This window comes from Mesoplodon mirus (assembly GCF_964341445.2).
Source record: "Mesoplodon mirus genome assembly, chromosome: 2".
In the NCBI taxonomy this organism is placed as follows: Eukaryota; Metazoa; Chordata; class Mammalia; order Artiodactyla; family Ziphiidae; genus Mesoplodon; species Mesoplodon mirus.
This window is the reverse complement of record NC_138977.1, coordinates 93,780,468-93,800,921: the sequence shown is the minus strand read 5'-3', so window position 1 is coordinate 93,800,921 and position 20,454 is coordinate 93,780,468. Positions and strand designations below refer to the sequence as shown.

The 20,454-nt window shown below is 39.9% G+C and overlaps 1 protein-coding gene across 1 annotated transcript; it reads right to left on the bottom strand.

Moving 5' to 3' along the window:
• Positions 1 to 318: 318 nt before the first annotated feature.
• On the bottom strand, positions 319 to 15,546 carry ARL9 (ARF like GTPase 9). The gene is made up of 2 exons (XM_082608958.1): positions 15,266 to 15,546; positions 319 to 831 (listed from the first exon to the last, which is right to left on the bottom strand). Exons 1-2 carry the CDS (start codon positions 15,311 to 15,313, stop codon positions 652 to 654), a joined length of 228 nt encoding a protein of 75 aa, XP_082465084.1. The 5' UTR covers positions 15,314 to 15,546; the 3' UTR covers positions 319 to 651.
• Between the last annotated feature and the right edge of the window lie 4,908 nt (positions 15,547 to 20,454).

Sequence of the window (20,454 nt, the reverse complement as noted above, 5' to 3'; positions counted from 1 at the left end):
CATTGAGAAACTACAAATGGAATGAATGCTTGCTACTGTTCACTTTAATTTGGTTGATTAAAAATCCAAATCCTGGGAATTCTCTGGTGGAGCAGTGGTTAAGAATCCACCTGCCAATGCAGGGGACATGGGTTCAAGCCCTGGTCTGGGTAGATCCCACATGCCACGGAGCAATGAAGCCCCTGCACCACAACTACTGAGCCTGTGCTCTAGAGCCTGCGAGCCACAACTACTGAGCCAATGTGCCACAACTACTGAAGCCCGTGCACCTAGAGCCCATGCTCCGCAACAAGAGAAGCCACCGCAATGAGAAGCCCATGCACCACAATGAAAGTAGTCCCTGCTCACCGCAACTAGAGAAAGCCTGCATGCAGCAACAAAGACCCAACGCAGCCAAAAATAAATAAAAATTAAAAAAAATCAAAATCCCTCCAAATACATTGTTTTACCACGATTTTTAAAGTTCAAAATATAAATAGAGATCCTCTTAATCAATTAATATTATCTTATATGTGTGTATATGCCATGCATTGAGAACATAGGAAATGTCTTATTTTTTATTGGAAAGTGGAAACTTTTGGCTTCCAGCCTGACACTAAACATTCCCTGGTGACATTCAGATCATGAGCCTCACAGTGGGCCTAGGCCTGATCACTGCACGTCTGCAGCCAGCTGTGCAATCAGGTCTCTGGCATCTTGCATGATGGAGGGTATCTCTGAGCCATTCTCAGTCACCTGGGTTCCGAACAAGAACATCTTCCTGTCATTTCCCACCTCAGATAATGCCAAAGCTTCATGGATATCTGTAATGTGATAGGCTGCTTCAAGATCCTTCACCAAGAATGAAAAAAGAATTGAGAAAAAGTTGGTTATTTTGCAATCTTTTTGGACAGATACATTTATTACTCTCATTTATTGCTCTCAATGACCACACCTCCATTCTAATATGGAGGATACTGTAATCCCATTACTATGATCTTAATGATTGTTTGAATATAATGATTTTCATTGGAATTACATCAGCATTTATGAGTTATCATCAAAAAAGTATGTTCTGGAATGAAGTTAAGTCAATATAATACCTTAATCAATTTCCTAAACAGTGCAGTCAATCTGCTTCTAATTTTGTTTTTCCATTTTTATCTTTATTTTCCTAAGATTATTATTATTATTTTTTTTTCTTTGCGGTACGCGGGCCTCTCACCGCTGCGGCCTCTCCCGTTGCGGAGCACAGGCTCCGGACGCGCAGGCCCAGCGGCCATGGCTCACGGGCCCAGCCGCTCCACAGCACGCGGGATCCTCCCAGACCGGGGCACGAACCCGTGTTCCCTGCATCGGCAGGCGGACTCTCAACCACTGCGCCACCAGGGAAGCCCTAAGATTATTTTTAATTTGTCTTTAACAATAGAAACTTGATTCATTAATTGGTTTTTGTCCATATCATATTTTATTGATTAAGCATTTGCCAAATGTGAGTTTTCTTTTGCAACCATTATTTCTACTGAACAAAAAATTTGGGATCAAATTTGGGGGATGGAGGGAGACAGAGAAGGGATAAGGGAGGAAGTGAATTTAGAAAATGGCGTGGTGGGTAAAGGAGGCTGAGAGGTGAGGGACAGGTGGAGGGAAAGAGGACAAGATGGAGAAGTGGGGAAGGCTTAAAGGACGGAAACCCACTGGGAGAGGCAGAGAGAGGAGAGATTAAAACGAGGAGACAGAAAGCATGTGTTTATGCTGCATGCCAAGGTCAAAATCTCCTTGAGGTCAAAATGCCAAGGTCAAAACATATTTCTTTGCCTCTCACACATCAAGAATTATTTATGCAAATGACCTCTGACATTCCCTCCCCTAAATACATACACAGATTCAGTTATAGTTTTTAAGCCCTTTGCAAAAGTTTAAGTATTTTCACTCCTAAAATTGCATTTGTATTTGGCTTTTTGTTGTTTCACAGTGTTTTCCCATAGCTTTAGGGCATCATCTGGAAATAGTCCAATATTGTGTCATTTTTTTCTTGTACCAATGTGAACCTATCAAATTCCATAACTGGGAGTCTGTGAGACTTTTCCTGATGTGGTACGATTACCTTTCTGGTCCTCCCAATATATTACCTGTCTGAAACCTGAATTCACTTATTCCTAGAGCCCGCAGTGAATTTTGCAATTGTGTTAGTGAATCTAGTAACATGTGGACAATGTCTCAAGTTAAAAAAAAAAAGTCACTGATGGAATTGGAGAGGAAGAAAATAGGAGAAGGAGGGTGTTGCGTGGGAGGAGAGGCTCCTTGTAATGATAAAAGCACATCAGGGATAAATATCAGGTGCATTCAACACTTACATAACTGTGCCTTAATAGAGATCATCACTCAAAGAGTAAAGATAGTAAGTTGACGTTTTAAAAATACTTATGTAATTACTTGAACCAATGAGTCATACAAAAGAATAAATTACTTTGGCCAAGGAGTATCAACCAAGATGCATTAAACTTAAACTAGAATATCCAAACCTTTTATTATTAAATTCAGTAAAAGTTATAAATTTGACACCAAATGGCTCTGTTTATTCAATTTGATGAAGAGATATAAACCACAAAGGAGAGTATTGCTAAATTTGACTATTAAAAATGAAAACTTGGGACTTCCCTGGTGGCACAGTGGTTAAGAATCCGCCTGCCAATGCAGGGGACACAGGTTCGAGCCCTGGTCCAGGAAGATCCCACATGCCATGGAACAACTAAGCCCATGTGCCACAACTACTGAGCCTGCACTCTAGAGCCCATGAGTCACAACTACTGAGCCTGCGTGCCACAGCTACTGAAACCTGCATGCCTAGGGCCCGTGCTTCACAACAAGAGAAGCCACCACAATGAGAAATCCGAGCACTGCAACAAAGAGTAGCCCCCACTCACCACAACTAGAGAAAGCCTGCGCACAGCAACAAAGACCCAACACAGACAAAAATAAAAATAAATAAATTTATTTAAAAAAATGAAAACCTATGTATTAAAAAGAGAACCATAAACAAAGTAAAATGATAAGCTAATAGATTGCTGGAGAAGATATGTGTAATGCATGTAACAGACAAAAGTTTTTCCAAAGGACATGAAAGGCTCCTACAACACAGAGGAGAGAAGATGAACACCGTAACAGGAATTTGGGGAAAGATATTAAAAGATAATTTACAAATGTGAAACTTCATTTCAAAGAATGAAACTAATTTGAAACTGATAACCAGTGAACATCTGAAAAACTGTTCAAGCTCACTAGTAATTAAGGAAATGCAAATTAGAATAATAAGATAAAATTTCATCCCCATGAGACTGGCAAAAATGAAAGTCTGACAAACCAAGTATTGACAAGGATGTGGAGCTATAAAAACTGTCATATAGGGCTTCCCTGGTGGCGCAGTGATTGGGAGTCCGCCTGCCGATGCAGGGGACGCGAGCTCGTGCCCTGGTCCGGGAAGATCCCACATGCCGCGGAGCGGCTGGGCCCGTGAGCCATGGCCGCTGAGGCTGCGCGTCTGGAGCCTGTGCTCCGCGACGAGAGAGGCCACAACAGTAAGAGGCCTGCATACCACAAAAAAAAAAACAAACAAAAAAAACAACTGTCATATACTGCTGGTAGGAAAAATAAACTGGTTCAATACCTTTGGAAAGCAACTTGGTAATATCTAGCAAAATTGAATATGGACAAATCCAAAACCCAGCAATTCCTCATGCACTAGAGAAATATTGGTATACATCAACGAGGAGACACATACATGAAGATTCACTGTAGAACTGATTTTAGCAATAAAACATTGGAAATAAACCAAATATCCAACAAGAAAATGGTAAAGCTGTGGTATATTCATGCAATGGAATACTATACAGCTTACTTAAATGTACCAGGATCCTCTAAATCTTTACAGTTTGTGGTACTTAAGATGCTCATTAAAAAAAAATCTCCAGCTTTTCTTTTAGAAATAATCTGCTAGACTAGCATCTATGCTGGACTTTAATATAGGCTCCTACTTTTAGATAGTCATTTGTAATTATTTAGTTTACTTCCATAAATATTCACCCATAGAAGTAGTGGAAGAAATGGCAGGAACTGAGCTCTCTTATGACTGGCAAACCTAGCAATTAAGAGAGGGGTTTTAGCATTACAGGCATACCTCAGAGATATTTCAAATTTGGTTCCAGACTACTGCAATAAAATGAATACTGCAGGGCTTCCCTGGTGGCGCAGTGGTTGAGAGTCCGCCTGCCGATGCAAGGGACACGGGTTCGTGCCCCGGTCCGGGAAGATCCCACATGCCACAGAGCAGCTGGGCCTGTAAGCCATGGCCGCTGAGCCTGTGTGTCCGGAGCCTGTGCTCCGCAATGGGAGAGGCCACAACAGTGAGAGGCCCGCATACCGCAAAAAAAAAAAAAAAAAAAAAAAGAATACTGCAATAAAGCTAGTCACGTGAATTTTTTTGTCTCTCAGTGCATATAAAAGTTATGTTTACACTACTGTAGTCTATTAAGTGTGCAATAGCATTGTCTAAAAAAAGTACATACCTTAATTAAAAAATACCTTACTGCTAAAAAATGCTAACCATCATCGGAGCCTGCAGCAAGTTGTAATCTTTTTGCAATAGTAACATCAAAGATCACTGATCACAGATTATCATAACAAATATAATAATAATCTTAAAAGTTTGAAATATTGCAAGAATTACCAAAATGCTACACAGAGACATGAAGTGAGAAATGCTTTTGGGAAAATGGTACCTATAGACTTGCTCGATGCAGGGTTGCCACAAACCTTTGATTTGTAAAAAACACAATATCTGCAAAGTGCAATAAAATGAGGTATGCCTGTACAATGCTATAGATGTCTAATACCTTTTAAAACTTTCTTTATTGTAGTAAAATACACATAAAGAAATTTGCCATATTAACCAATTTTAAGTGTACAGGTAAGTACATTCACATTGTTGTACACCATCCATCTCCAGAACACTTTTCAACTTGTAAAACTGATACTCTGTACCCATTAAACAATAACTTCCTGTTTCTCCCTCCCCCAGGCCCAGGCAACCACTATTCTACTTTTGGTTTCTATGAATTTGACTACTCTAGGAACCTCATAAAAGTGTATTCAGGGATTTCACTGGTGGCACAGTGGTTAAGAATCCGCCTGCCAATGCAGGGGACATGGGTTTGAGCCCTGGCCCGGGAAGATCCCACATGCCATGGAGCAACTAAGCCCATGCGCCACAACTACTAAGCCTGTGCTCTAGAACCCGCGGGCCACAACTACTGAGCCCGTGTGCCACAACTACTGAATCCCACATGCCTAGAGCCTGTGGTCCGCAACAAGAGAAGCCACCGCAATGAGAAGCCCACACACTGCAACAAAGAGTAGCCCCCACTCGCCGCAACTAGAGAAAGCCTGCATGGAGCAACAAAGACCCAATGCAGCCAAAAACAAATAAATAAATAAATATTTTTTTTAAAAACAGTGTAATCATACAGTATTTGGCCTTTTGTGACTGGCTTATTTCACTTAGCATAATGTCTTCAAAGTTCATCTATTTTGTAGCATGTGTCAGAATTTCCTTTTTTAAGGCTGAATAATATCCATTGTATGTATATATCACATTTTGTTTATCCATTCATCTGTGGATGGACATTTGGGTTGCTTCTACCTTTTGGCTACTGTGAATAATTCTGCTATGAACATGGCTGTGCAAATATCTGTTTCAGTTCCTGCTTTCAATTCTATTGGTTATATACCCAGAAGTGTATTGCTGGACTATATGAAAACTCTATTTTTAATTTTTTAAGGAACTGCCATACTGTTTTTCACAGTGGCTCTACCATTTGACATCCCCACCAACACTGCACAAGGGTTCCAATTTCTTCATGAACATTTAATATTTTAATGCATGTGTGTGAAATAAATTCAGGTCAGGCTAATTGATCTAAAACCACTTCTTTATACATATTAAACATGCAAATATTTTGTAGAAATCGATTCAAAAGTCAATAAATGTTTACTGAATTAAATTCAACAGATAGATTGGTTCAAGATGGTGGAGTAGAAGGATGTGTGCTCACTCCTTGCAAGAGGACTGGAATCACAACTAACTGCTGAACAGTCATCGACAGGAAGACACTGGAACTCACCAAAAAAGATACCCCACATCTAAAGACAAAGGAGAAGCCGCAATGAGATGGTAGGAGGGCGTAATCACAATAAAATCAAATCCCATAACCGCTGCGTGGGTGACTCACAAACTAGAGAACACTTATACCACAGAAGTCCACCCACTGGAGTGAAGGTTCTGAGCCCCACATCAGGCTTCCCAACCTGGAGGTCTAGCAACAGCAGGAGGAATTCCTAGAGAATCAGAATTTGAAGGCTAGCGGGATTTGATTGCAGGACTTTGACAGGACAGGGGGGAAACAGAGACTCCACTCTTGGAGGGCACACTCAAAGTAGTGTGCGCATCAGGACCCACGGGAAGAAGCAGTGGCCCCATAGGAGACTGAACCAGACCTACCTGCTAGTGTTGGAGGGTCTGCGGCAGAAGCGGGGGGTGGCTGTGGCTCACCAAGGGACAAGGACACTGGCAGCAGAAGTTCTGGGAAGTACTACTTGGCGTGAGCCCTCCCAGAGTCTACCATTAGCCCCACCAAAGAGCTGGTAGGCTCCAGTGCTGGGTTGCCTCAGGGCAAAGAACCAACAGGGAGGGAACCCAACCCCACCCATCAGCAGACAAGCTGATTAAAGTTTTACTGAGCTCTGCCCACCACAGCAAGACCCAACCCTACCCACCACCAGTCCCTCCCATCAGGAAGCTTGCACAAACCTCTTAGATAGCCTCATCCATCAGAGGACAGACAGCAGAAGCAAGAGTAACTACAATTCTGCAGCCTGTGGAATGAAACCACATTCACAGAAAGATAGACAAAATGAAAAGGCAGAGGACTATGTCCCAGATGAAGGAACAAGATAAAACCCCAGTAAAACAACTAAAGGAAGTGGAGATAGGCAACCTTCCAGAAGAAGAATTGAGAGTAATGATAGTGAAGATGATCCAGGACCTCGGAAAAACAATGGAGGCAAGGATCGAGAAGATGCAAGAAATGTTTAACAAAGACCTAGAAGAATTAAAGAACAAACAAACAGAGATGACAATACAATAACTGAAATGAAAAATACACTAGAAGGAATCAATAGCAGCATAACTAAAGCAGAAGAATGGATAAGTGACCTGGAAGACAGAATGGTGGAATTCACTGCCATGGAACAGACAAAGAAAAAAGAATGAAAAGAAATGAAGACAGCCTAAGAGACCTCTGGGACAACATTAAATGCAACAACATTCTCATTATAGGGGTCCCAGAAGGAGAAGAAAGAGAGAAAGGACCTTAGAAAATATTTGAAGAGATTATAGACAAAAACTTCCCTAACATGGGAAAGGAAATAGACACCCAAGTCCAGAAAGTGAAGAGAGTCCCATGCAGGAAAAACCCAAGGAAAAACACACTGAGACACATAGTAATCAAATTGGCAAAAATTAAAGACAAAGAAAAATTATTGAAAGCAACAAGGAAAAAACAACAAATAACATACAAGGGAACTCCCATAAGGTTAACAGCTGATTTCTCAGAAGAAACTTTACAAGCCAGAAGGGAGTCACATGACATATTTAAAGTGATGAAAGGGAAGAACCTACAACCAAGATTACTCTACCCAGCAAGGATCTCATTCAGATTCGAGGGAGAAATCAAAAGCTTTACAGAGAAGCAAAAGCTAAGAGAATTCAGCACCACCAAACCAGCTCTACAACAAATGCTAAAGGAACTTCTCTAGGCAGGAAACAAAAGAGGAGAAAAGGACCTACAATAACAAACCTATAACAATAAAGAAAATGGTAATAGGAACATACATATCGATAATTACCTTAAACGTGAATGGATTAAATGCTCCAACCAAAAGACACAGGTTCGCTGAATGGATACAAAAACAAGACCCATATATATGCTGTCTACAAGAGACAAACTTCAGACCTAGGGACACATACAGACAGAGAGTGAGGGGATGGAAAAAGATTTTCCATGCGAAGGGAAATCAAAAGAAACCTGAAGTAGCAATACTCATATAAGATAAAATAGACTTTAAAATAAAGACTGTTACAAGAGACAAGGAAGGACACTACATAATGATCAAGGGATCAATCCAAGAAGAATATATAACAATTATAAATATATATGCACCCAACATAGGAGCACCTCAATACATAAGGCAACTGCTAACAGCCATAAAAGAAGAAATCGACAGTAACACAATAATAGTGGCAGACATTAACACCTCACTTACACCAATGGACAGATCATCCAGACAGAAAATTAATAAGGAAACAGAAGCTTTATATGACACAATAGTCCAGATAGATTTAATTGATATTTATAGGACATTCCATCCAAAAACAGCAGATTACATTTTCTTCTCAAGTGCCCACGGAACATTCTCCAGGATAGATCACATCTTGGGTCACAAATCAAACCTTGGTAAATTTAAGAAAACTGAAATCATATCAAGCATCTTTTCTGACCACAAAGGTAAGAGATTAGAAATGAATTACAGGGGAAAAAAAACCCTAAAAAACACAAACACATGGAGGCAAACAATACATTACTAAATAACCAAGAGATCACTAAAGAAAGCAAGGAGGAAATATAAAAAAAACCTAGAGACAAATGACAATGAAAACACGACGATCCAAAAACTATGGAATGCAGTAAAAGCAGTGCTAAGAGGGAAGTTTATAGAGATACAATCCTACCTCAAGAAACAAGAAAAATCTCAGATAAACAATCTAACCTTACACCTAAAGGAACTAGAGAAAGAAGAACAAACAAAACCCAGAGTTAGCAGAAGGAAAGAAATCATAAAGATCAGAGCAGAAATAAATGAAACAGAAACAAAGAAAACAATAGCAAAGATCAAGAAAACTAAAAGCTGGTTCTTTGATAAGATAAACAAATTTGATAAACCTTTAGCTAGACTCATCAAGAAAAAGAGGGAGAGGACTCAAATCAATAAAATTAGAAATGACAAAGAAGTTACAATGGACACTGCAGAAATACAAAGCATCATAAGAAACTACTAAAAGCAACTCTATGCCAATAAAATGGATAACCTGGAAGAAATGGACAAATTCTTAGAAAGGTATAATCTTCCAAGACTGAACCAGGAAGAAATAGAAAATATGAACAGACCAATCACAAGTAATGAAATTGAAACTGTGATTAAAAATCTTCCAACAAACAAAAGTCCTGTACCAGATGGCTTCACAGGTGAATTCTATCAAACATTCAGAGAAGAGCTAACACCCATCCTTCTCAAACTCTTCCAAAAATTGCAGAGGAAGGAACACTCCCAAACTCATTCTACGAGGCCACCATCAGCCTGACACCAACACCAGACAGAGATACTACAAGAAAGGAAAATTACAGACCAATATCACTGATGCAAAAAACAGAATATGGATGCAAAAATCCTCAACAAAATACTAGCAAACAGAATCCAACAACACATTAAAAGGATCATACACCATGATCAAGTGGGATTTATCGCAGGGATGCAAGGATTCTTCAATATATGCAAATCAATCAATGTGATACACCATATTAACAAACTGAAGGAGAAAAACCATATGGTCATCTCAATAGATGCAGAAAAAGCTTTTGACAAAATTCAATACCCATTTATGATAAAAACTCTCCAGAAAATGGGCATAGAGGGAAACTACCTCAACATAATAAAGGCCATATATGACAAATCCACAGCAAACATCATTCTGAATGGTGAAAAACTGAAAGCATTTCCTCTAAAATCAGGAACAAGACAAGGATGTCCACTCTCACCATTATTATTCAGCATAGTTTTGGAAGTCCTAGCCACAGCAATCAGAGAAGAAAAAGAAATAAAAGGAATACAAATTGGAAAAGAAGAAGTAAAACTGTCACTGTTTGCAGATGACATGACACTATACATTGAGAATCCTAAAGATGCCACCAGAAAACTACTAGAGCTAATCAATGAATTTGGTAAAGTTGCAGGATACAAAATTAATGCACAGAAATCTCTTGCATTCCTATACACTAATGATGAAAAATCTGAAAGAGAAATGAAGGAAACACTCTCATTTACCATTGCAACAAAAAGACAAAACACCTAGGAATAAACCTACCTAAGGAGACAAAAGACATGTATGCAGAACACTATAAGAGACTGATGAAAGAAATCAAAGATGACACAAACAGATGGAGAGATATACCATGTTCTTGGATTGGAAGAACCAATATTGTGAAAATGACTATAGTACACAAAGCAATCTACAGATTCAATGCAATCCCTATCAAATTACCAGTGGCATTTTTTTACAGAACTATAACAAAAAATCTTAAAATCTGTATGGAGACACAAAAGACCCCGAATAGCCAAAGCAGTCATGAGGGAAAAAAACAGAGCTGGAGGAATCAGACTCCCTGACTTCAGACTACACTACAAAGGTACAGTAATCATATAATATGGTACTGGCACAAAAACAGAAATATAGATCAATGGAACAGGATAGAAAGCCCAGAGATAAACCCATGCACCTATGGTCAACTAATCTATAACAAAGGAGGCAAGGATATACAATGGAGAAAAGACAGTCTCTTCAATAAGTGGTACTAGGAATACTGGACAGCTACATGTAAAAGAATGAAATTAGAACTCTCTCTAACACCATACAGAAAAATAAACTCAAAATGGATTAAAGACCTAAATATAAGACTGGACACTATAAAACTATTAGAGGAAAACATAGGAAGAACACTCTTTGACATAAATCACAGCAAGATCTTTTTTGACCCACCTCCTAGAGTAATGGAAATAAAAACAAAAATAAACAAATGGGACCTACTGAAACTTAAAAGCTTTTGCACAGCAAAGGAGACTATAAACAAAACGAAAAGACAACCCTCAGAATGGGAGAAAATATTTGCAAACGAATCAACGGACAAAGGATTAGTCTCCAAAATATATAAACAGCTCATGTAGCTCAATATTAAAAAAACAAACAACCCAATGCAAAAATGGGCAGAAGACCTAAATAGACATCTCTCCTAAGAGGACATACAGATGGCCAAGAGGCACATGAAAAGCTGCTCAACATCACTAATTATTAGAGAAATGCAAATCAAAACTACAGTGAGGTATCACCACACCAGTCAGAATGAGCATCATCAGAAAATCTACAAACAATAAATGCTGGAGAGGGTGTGGAGAAATGGGAACCCTCTTGCACTGTTGATAGGAATGTAAATTGATACAGCCACTATGGAGAACAATATGGAGGTTCCTTAAACTAAAAATAGAATTACCATATGACCTAGCAATCCCACTACTGGGCATATACCCAGAGAAATCCATAATTCAAAAAGACACATGCACCCCAATGTTCATTGCAGCACTATTTACGATAGCAGGTCATGGAAGCAACCTAAATGGTCATCGACAGATGAATTGATAAAGTAGATATGGTATATGTATACAATGGGATATTACTCAGCTATAAAAAGGAACGAAATTGGGTCACTTGTAGAGACGTGGATGGACCTAGAGACTGTCATACAGAGTGAACTAAGTCAGAAAGAGAAAAACAAATATCATATATTAATGCATATATGTGGAACCTAGAAAAACGGTACAGATGAACCGGTTTGCAGGGCAGAAGCTGAGACACAGATGTAGAGAACAAATATGTGGACACCAAGTCGGGAAAGTGTCGGGGTGGGGGGTGGGATGAATTGGGAGATCGGGATTGACATATATACACCAATATGTATAAAACAGATAACTAATAAGAACCTGCTCTGTAAAAAATAAATAGATAAAATTAAATTAAAAAAATAAATTCAACAGGTATTTGTTGAATTCCTACTATGTACAAGGTATTACGCTAGGTTTTACAAGGGACACAAAGGTGAATGATAGTCTCTGTTCTCAAGGAATTTACTGCTGGCCCTTGGTATCTGAGGGGGATTGGTTGCAAGACCCCAGCAGACACCAAAATCTGAGGATGCTCAAGCCCCTTACATAAAATGGCATAGTATTTGCAAATAACTTATGCACATCCTCCCATATACTTTAAATCATCTTTAGATTACTTATAATACCTAATACAATGTAAATGCTATGTAAATAGTTGCCTGTGTGTGGCAAATACAAGTTTTACTTTCTGGAGCTTTCCGGAATCTTTTTTTTTCCCTGATCCACAGGTGGTTGAATCCACGGATATGGAGGGCTGACTGTAGAATCCAATAGATCTAATACTATAAACCGAACTGAACATAGAACATATTATTGAATATCTTGCTATTAAAAGTAGACATTTCTACTTCTTGTATTAATAATAAAACTATTGAGTACAATTTATATTTGCACAAATTTTTACCTGTTTGCAAACACAACCAGAGGAAGGATTGGATTTGTCCCAATTAGTTGTTGAAGGTGCTTCTTGGCTTCAGGTAATCTGTTGTGATCTGCTGAATCTACCACAAAGATTAGCAGCAATCCCTTGGACAGGTACATTTCCCAACAGGAACAGAAAGGTTCGCTGCCACCAACTACAAAGAACAGTAGAGAAGGAAGACACACACACAAACCTCAGAAGAGTCCACTGAAGGGGGCAGGAAAGACACATTTTGAAAATTTCTGAACACTGGATACGTATTCTGATAAAAGACCTCTGTGAGACTCTACCCAATTCTTCGAACAACTTGAGCGATGTTACTGGGGAAATGATTGGTGGGAATATTTACCCTCCACAAGCGGGTCACTCATTCTGGAACACAAAGGACCAGCATAAAGATCTTAAATTTGTACTACAGTGGATGCCTCCTGATCTGTTATACACAGCAGCCACGATGGCCAGTGCCTATCTGTCAGGTATAACTCAGCGAATGGGAGTAGGATACTAAAATAATTCAGGGTGGTGGGTTAAAACACATATTTCTCTAAAATAAGTTTTAAATGGACTGATTTAAATGTCATTGGCTAGCCTCACTTGCACAACTTTTTTCCTTTGTCAAAATCCTAGAACTAATTTCCTCTCTTAATCTTGCACTAAGAGTTAATATGATCCTGTGGGCATTCAGGAATACTTGCTTCAGAAGAAATTCCTTTGGGTTATTTCATTCTGCTGATTCTTCCCAGAAGAAACTTTTTGGAATGATAATAATACATACACAATGAATTCAGTTTTTATTTTCCTCCTGGGACAGAATATGACAAACAATAGCCCACAGCCTAAATCTGGCTCATTGCCTATTTTTGTACAGCCCATGAACAAAAAATGGATTCTACCTTTTTAAATGTTTGGGGGAAAACAGAATACCATTTTGTAACACATGAACATCATATCACATTTGGATTTCAGTACAAATAAAGTTGTATGAGAACACAGGCACGTAGATTTGTGCACACATGGTCTCCGGCTGCTTTTGCAGTACAACTGCAGGGTTGAGTAGCTGCACAGAGTCCATGCGGCCACAAAGTCTACATTAGCTACTCTCGAGACCTCTGCAGAAAAAGTGTGCAGACTCCTGTTGTAGGGACTTAACAATACCATTTAAAAAACGGATAGGAAAGGGTGTTGATTTGTCTTTGTTTTCCTTTGTATGGAGAGCCAGGCTAGTCATTCTTTGAAGTATTTTGTGTTTTTAATTTTTTTAAAGAATGTGTATAATCCAAGTAATTCATATGTTTTTAACATATGTAGTTTAAAGATGAATGAACATGTCGTTCCCCATGTTTTTGGCAACACCATGACATTTCACCTACATAGGGATTGCTATCTTTTAGGTATTAACTTCTAACTTAACAGCAATGTAGTTGAGAACACAGTTTGTATGATGCATCCTCTTTGAAAACTTTGTTAAGACTTGCTGTATGGCCCAGTAAGCGGTCATTGCTGGTAACTGTTCTGTGAGTGTTTGAGAAGAATGTGAATTTTAACTTTTGTATGTGGCTAAAATTGTCTAATTGGACAATTTTATATTATTCACTAGATTGAACTTGTTGACTGTGTTCAAATTTTATATATCTCTGCAGATTTTTTTCTCCTTGACCTTATTAATAATTGACAAAGATATGTTGAAACCCCTCACTCCAATGGCAGATCTGTCCATTTCTCCCCCTAATTGGAGTTTTCTTTTTTCTTCCTATCTCCCTTTCCTTTTTTCCTTCCCTTTCCTTTCCTTCCCTTTTTTCTTTTCACTTTATATTTTGAGACTTTTGTTAGCCATCCATTTCATTAAAAATATTATTTCTTCCATAGCTTCTGGGGAAATTGAAAACTCTATTCTTAACAATGCTTTTATCATAAAGATTTTCCTGCAGATTTACCAATTTCTCTTCCCACCATTTTCTCTTCGCAACTGAATGAAAGCAAAAATTCATAGCATTTTACTTGCAGGCTGGAGGTGGGGTACAAAAGGGGGTACAGAAAACTGCCAGTTTTCTGGCTTGAGCATGTTGATGGGTGAGGAGACATTTACTGACCAGTTGGATTACAAGGGAAAGGAACAGATACGGAGATATATCAAACATTTTGTCTTGGCGATATTAGGCTTGAGAGGCCAGTGAGACAGGCTGGAGAGATGTTTGGCTGGAGAGATAAATTTGGGAGTCATTAGCATATAGATAGTATTTAATGTCAAGAGGAAAGGTGAAATCATCCTAGGAGAGACTGTAAAGAGGAGACAAGAGGATCTAATGCAACTTTGTGGTACAGCAATATTTTGAGAGGTGGTGACTCCAGAACTACCAGAGGAGGGGTTTCTGGGTTGCCATCTGGTTACAAGAGGTTTGGAGCTTACCTCTATTGGCATTTGCAGAGAAGGAAACACACTGTATTTACTTGGATTGCATTTATATTTGGGGTAGTAAGGGAGGAGGGAGGCTGTTATAGGAAGGGTGTGAAAGCCTTCCCCTCAACTCCCCTTTATCACCACCACTGCAAAAAGAAGAAAATGAAAAGAACAGAAAGTGATTCCCACACTGTACCCAAGCACTAAACTACACATGCATTCTGAAAGTCTAGGAAAATCTGACCCAGTGTTTCATTTCACAAGGACCCAATGTTGATAACATTAAATCTGGCTTAAGGTATAACGATAATGTGGCTATAGGCTATCGGTTATCCCCAGAACTACTGAGAAAGACAGCTTACTCTCCAGGAACTCCAACTGGCTGTCTTCAGTGCTGATGCACACTGCATTGAAACCTTGGGTTGGTGCCACGCTGTGCTGGACTCTGTTTAAAGCTAGAAAGTGGAGAACACTGGTCTTTCCTGCTCCATCCAGGCCCAGCACTAGGATCTGCTTATTTTTCTCCTGCGAAACAAAAGATAAGTCAATAAAGCTATGCTATCAGGGCCTGGTTTTCCTGGCTCCTGGCAGTGTGCCTGCCAATAATATTGTGGAATTGTAAACCAGAACAAAACTTCGCAAAACATTTAATAGGTCTAGAACAAACTGTACCAGTCAGTTTGTATTTTATATAATCAGCCATCAGTTATGTGATATTAATTGCATACCCCCTCTCCATCCCCCAACTCCTGGTCAATCTATCAAATAAATACTTTATATATATATATATATATATATATATATATATATATATATATATATATATATGTCAGGATTTATGGGAGGTGCCATATTTTCAGGGTGAATTTTCAGACTTCACTTTGCTTCCTGAGTTCACGTCTACTGGAGACTGCAACAGAATTCAATTTGTTGTATGGGGTCTTGGGGCCTACTTGTTCCATATATTGACTTTGCCACTCAGCATGTAAGCATCTAAGGTCTCATATTATTAATCTGTCTTGTCTTCCCAGTTGAATCGCTAGATTAAAAGCTCTTAGGGCAAGGTTACCCTCATAAATGAAAAGGCAAAGATTATAGAAACTGTTAAACCAGTTCCAATCATAATTGAGTATTTAAAAATCTGAGGCTAAAACCTGATGAACTAGATGTAGAACTTAGGAAGAAGCATTCTACCAACATACCAACCTCAGAAAATTTTATGACAAGTGATTGAGGGGCAAGAAAGGCAGGCTGGTATGAAGACAGAAATAGAAATTTCAGAGTGCTCAGAAAGGTGACTTTTAGGGTACAAACTTTAATGTAAACAGTAATAAATGAGCAACAATCCAGCCAGACTACTCACAGGAATTCTATTCTATTTCGCAAACAGCCTACTAAAGAGATTTCTCATGCATATAAAACACTAATAAATGTCTTCAGTGGCATTGGTTTAAAACTAATAATCTTATACATTTCTGCTTGAACACTAAATGTAGACATTAGACTTAGACTGGATTTCTGTTTAAAAAAAAAAAAAGTCATCCTAAACAGCACTAAATGTCTATCCCACCTCCCACCTCTTTTTTTTTTTTTTTTTTTAAATATATAAGATCTATGTAAAAATAAGATGGTTTAAGGTCTGGTCTAATAGGGTCTTGTGTACAGGGCAGCATTTAATAAACCTGTCTAGTGAATAACAGAATGTTTGTTTTTGGAGTGAATTCTTGATGGCTCTTAAAAGCAAAAGGTATTTCCATAGGTGTTTCCTTTCTCCATCCCCACTTCCTCCCTGTTCCCTCTTACCCACACCTAAATGTCATAGTGTCATTCTGAGAGAGTGATTGTAAGGAAGAGGGATTGATGCATGAAGGGGATGCTTTAAAGCAATGATGCCACCAAGAACTGGCTGCAAGATGTGGATTATGTCCCCCTCATTATCTCCACCAATGGCTCTACTCAGGCTATCCCAACATATTTCATCAGTTCCAAGATGCTGTTTGTTTTTTGGGTTTTTTTTTTTTTCTTCACATTTTAACATCTCTGAAATGAGGACTTTACAATCTATGGTATGTCACATTTTGGTTGGCAGCATTTTTTTTCTTTGTGTTACCTAAAATAATGGCACCTTAGATCCTATGAAATTTTGTGAATAAAAACAGTTCCCTACTCCCTTTCCAACCATATCGCTACTCCTAAACCCCTAGAAATTCTGCAGTCACTGATGCTTTACATTTTGCTTATTTTTTAGTCTAAAATACAAGCCTCCTCATGTTTATAATCTCTTAAGAAAAGCTGGGGTTACTGTAAACCAGGAGTTCAGACCTGAAATGTGATTCTCAACACCACTGTTCCTTGCAAAAGTTATTCATTTAACTATATGTGAACCTATGTAGTCTGTGTTTTACCAGAGATCAAATCTCCATTAATAATTCACATTGTTTAGAACCAGAAAGCAGCTCTGAGCTCAGGAACTCCAGGAGCACAGAGCCCACTGAGCTGATCCAAAAAATGCCTGTTTTTCCTTCTTCCCTCTCAATTTTTAAATCGTGGTAAAATACACAACATAAAATTTACCATCATAACCATTCTTAAACATATGGTGATACTAAATCCATTCATAATATTGTGCAACCATCACCACTATCCATCTCCAAAACTGTTCATCTTGTAAGGTTGAAACTGTACTCATTAAACTCGAACTCCGCACTCCCCGTCCCCCCAGGCCCCACCATTCTATTCTCTATAATTCTGACTACTCTAGGTACATCATATACGTGGAATCATAGGTATTTGTCCTTTCGTGACTGCAGTGCCTGGTTTCTGAGGCCTTTCAGTTAAACCTTTGTGCCCGTCCCTTCTGGGCGCTGGTGGTCTGAAAACAATGAAAGTAGTAACCTCAGCGCCCACAGAAAATGTCCAGAGGGACGTAACAGAAAAGACTGGGAGAGAGAGCGCATGTGTGGTGAGTGTTTGGGGCTGGTTTCAGTGTCCTGGGCGGACTGGGAGCTAGCATTGGGCGTCGGACAGAGATGGGGCTGGAAAGAGGGCTGTTCCCCGCGCTCCCGTGAACCCGACTAAGGCCTCCTCTTCAACACTAGACCTGACGAGACCTGACCTTCATCAACACTAGACCTAGACCTTGGACGCAGGGCCGGGGTTAGGGGTGAGAGTGGGCAAGGGGCTGGGGAGATGGTGTTCGCAGCTTGGCACACCCGTTCCATCCGTGGGTACAATGCCCGCACACGAGACCGGATTCCCTCCGACACGAGAGCCGGCGCTCCGGCCAGAACGCCGACAACGGCCTTGGGTGAGGGTCTGAGGCACCCGTCTCTTACCAGCAGCTCCAGCGGGGGCTTTGCCAACGTGCTGTTGTCCTTCTCTTTCTCCTCTTTTTCCGTAAACTGCTCCTTCCCCTTCTCCGTCTCCCGCCCTTTCCTCTTTTCCTCTTTACTCTTACTTTTCTCTTCCCTCCCCCTCTCCTTTTTTCCTTAATTTTCTCCTTCATCTCCTTTTTATCTTTCTCCTCCTTTCCGTTTCCCCGAATTTTCTCTTTCTCCGGCTCCTTTCCCTTCTCTCTCTTCACTTTCCCCCTCTCCACCCACCACCCTTGTTTCCGTCCCTCCTCCCACGCGCCGCGCGCTGGAGCTGCGGTGCGGGGGTCCCCGCAGGAGTGGCCCCTGCAGAACGGCGCAGGGAGGAGACGCAGGTCCACGCGGCGTACAGCGCCCCTGCGGTCACCGCGCGGCCGCCAAAACCCCCGCCCCGAGGGGCGACGGCTGCAGTCCGGCATCTCGCGCTCGCTCGCCGGTGGCTGCGCGCAGCAGACTCGCCGAACCCTGGGGCGGTAGAATTGGAGAGGTTAAGGCGCGGGTAGCTAGAGGAAAGGTCGAGCCCAGGCGAGGGAGTTCGGGAAGACCGGTCAAGCAGGAAAAGCGTCCCCAGGTGCCACTTCCTTGGGAGCGCGCGCTACAGCGAGATCCCCTCGGGCTGGGCAGGGTGTCTCAGAAAGGCCTTTCGAGATGCCCAGATCTTAGCCTCTCACCTCTCCCGCCTCCTCCCCGAGCCTGCCCAACCCTCCTATCTCCGACCCGGAGAACGCTTGAGGCGCACCAGAGGATGCCCCGCCTTCCCCTCGTCAGTAGTCACAAGCCTGGAGAGTGAAGTTAGGGATCTCTCCGCCCTCCGTCCTGTTTTAAGTCCACCAGCAGCGTCTAGAGACGCTATCCAGGATGCTTAAGGAAAAACAGGAATGTGAATGGTTCCCTTATTTTAAATTTGTTACATTTCGCTTTAAAAAATTTCTCTGGAGATTAGTCTGCCAGGATCACAGATACTGGTAATACCGGGTAAAGCGCAACTAAACAAAATAGCCTAGTCGCTCCCAATGATCTAATATGTAACAAATTAGGTACCCACGGGGCTTTGCAAAGGTGGTGTAATGTTGCTTACACTGCTTGAGAAGTATATGGATGGTTCTTTTTTTTATTATTTTGTTAAACTGGACCCTTTAGTATAGTTTACAATCTAACAAAATTATCTTAATGCAATAAACTGACTTACCTTTATCAGATCTACATTTCAAACAGGCTTAAAGGAAATAACGAATGAACTGCAGGTTTCAGGAAGCTTCAGTGATGCAACAGTTTTTAAGTAGTTCTTAAGGTTAGCAGTTTCCAAAGTCTTGAAAATGCTATGCTTAAAAACTGAAAAAATGTTTACTCCTCAATTTGTTTATATACAGATATCAACACTGATGAATTTTCAGTCAAGTTAAAACTGGGTTCTGTCAATCCCGTTAGTTTAGTTTTCCAGTTTTAGGGGGAGAGGCAGGGGATAATTTTAGATACTCAGCTTAAAAAATTCTTAGATATACTAACAGAAGTCCTCTGTAAAATGCCAACACCCCAGAACACCTTAATCCATACTCACCGCTAGATTATTTTATTTTAAAATGTGCTATAGTGAATGGATGTATCCATATTGGCTTTTATAAATGCACACACACAAAGACACACACATATATATACACACAAAGTATATAGGTCATTGGTTAAAGACCTGTCCAAAAGAAGAAATAATTACTAGAAAGTTAATGTAGTTGTTTACACTTCATTTGACAATTACAATTTATTTGAACTGAGGTTTCAGTTGCTTAATAATGACTGATAATAACGACTGGCAATTACAATGACTTAAATAGAGAACTATAAATTTCTCTGTGTGCCTTGGGTCAAAATTTTCATTGGCAGATAATTTTCACCAAAATTCTGTAGCTTAGTTAACCTAAAAAATGATTATCCTTCACCACAGAAATTTAATGGAATCCTAAAATCATAAATTTACTAACAATTATTTTTGTAATGGGGTTTATATTCAGAAGGAATAAATATCTGTCACTTACCAAAAGACTATTCTGAGAGCTCAAAAAGTATAATGCCATAATAAATCATTCATATATGAAGATCTCTTGTTTAGATGCTACCACAGTTTATGTTAAACAGAAAGGCAGCACCACATTCCCTACTCTTGTAAAGGAGAAAAGCCTTTAAAA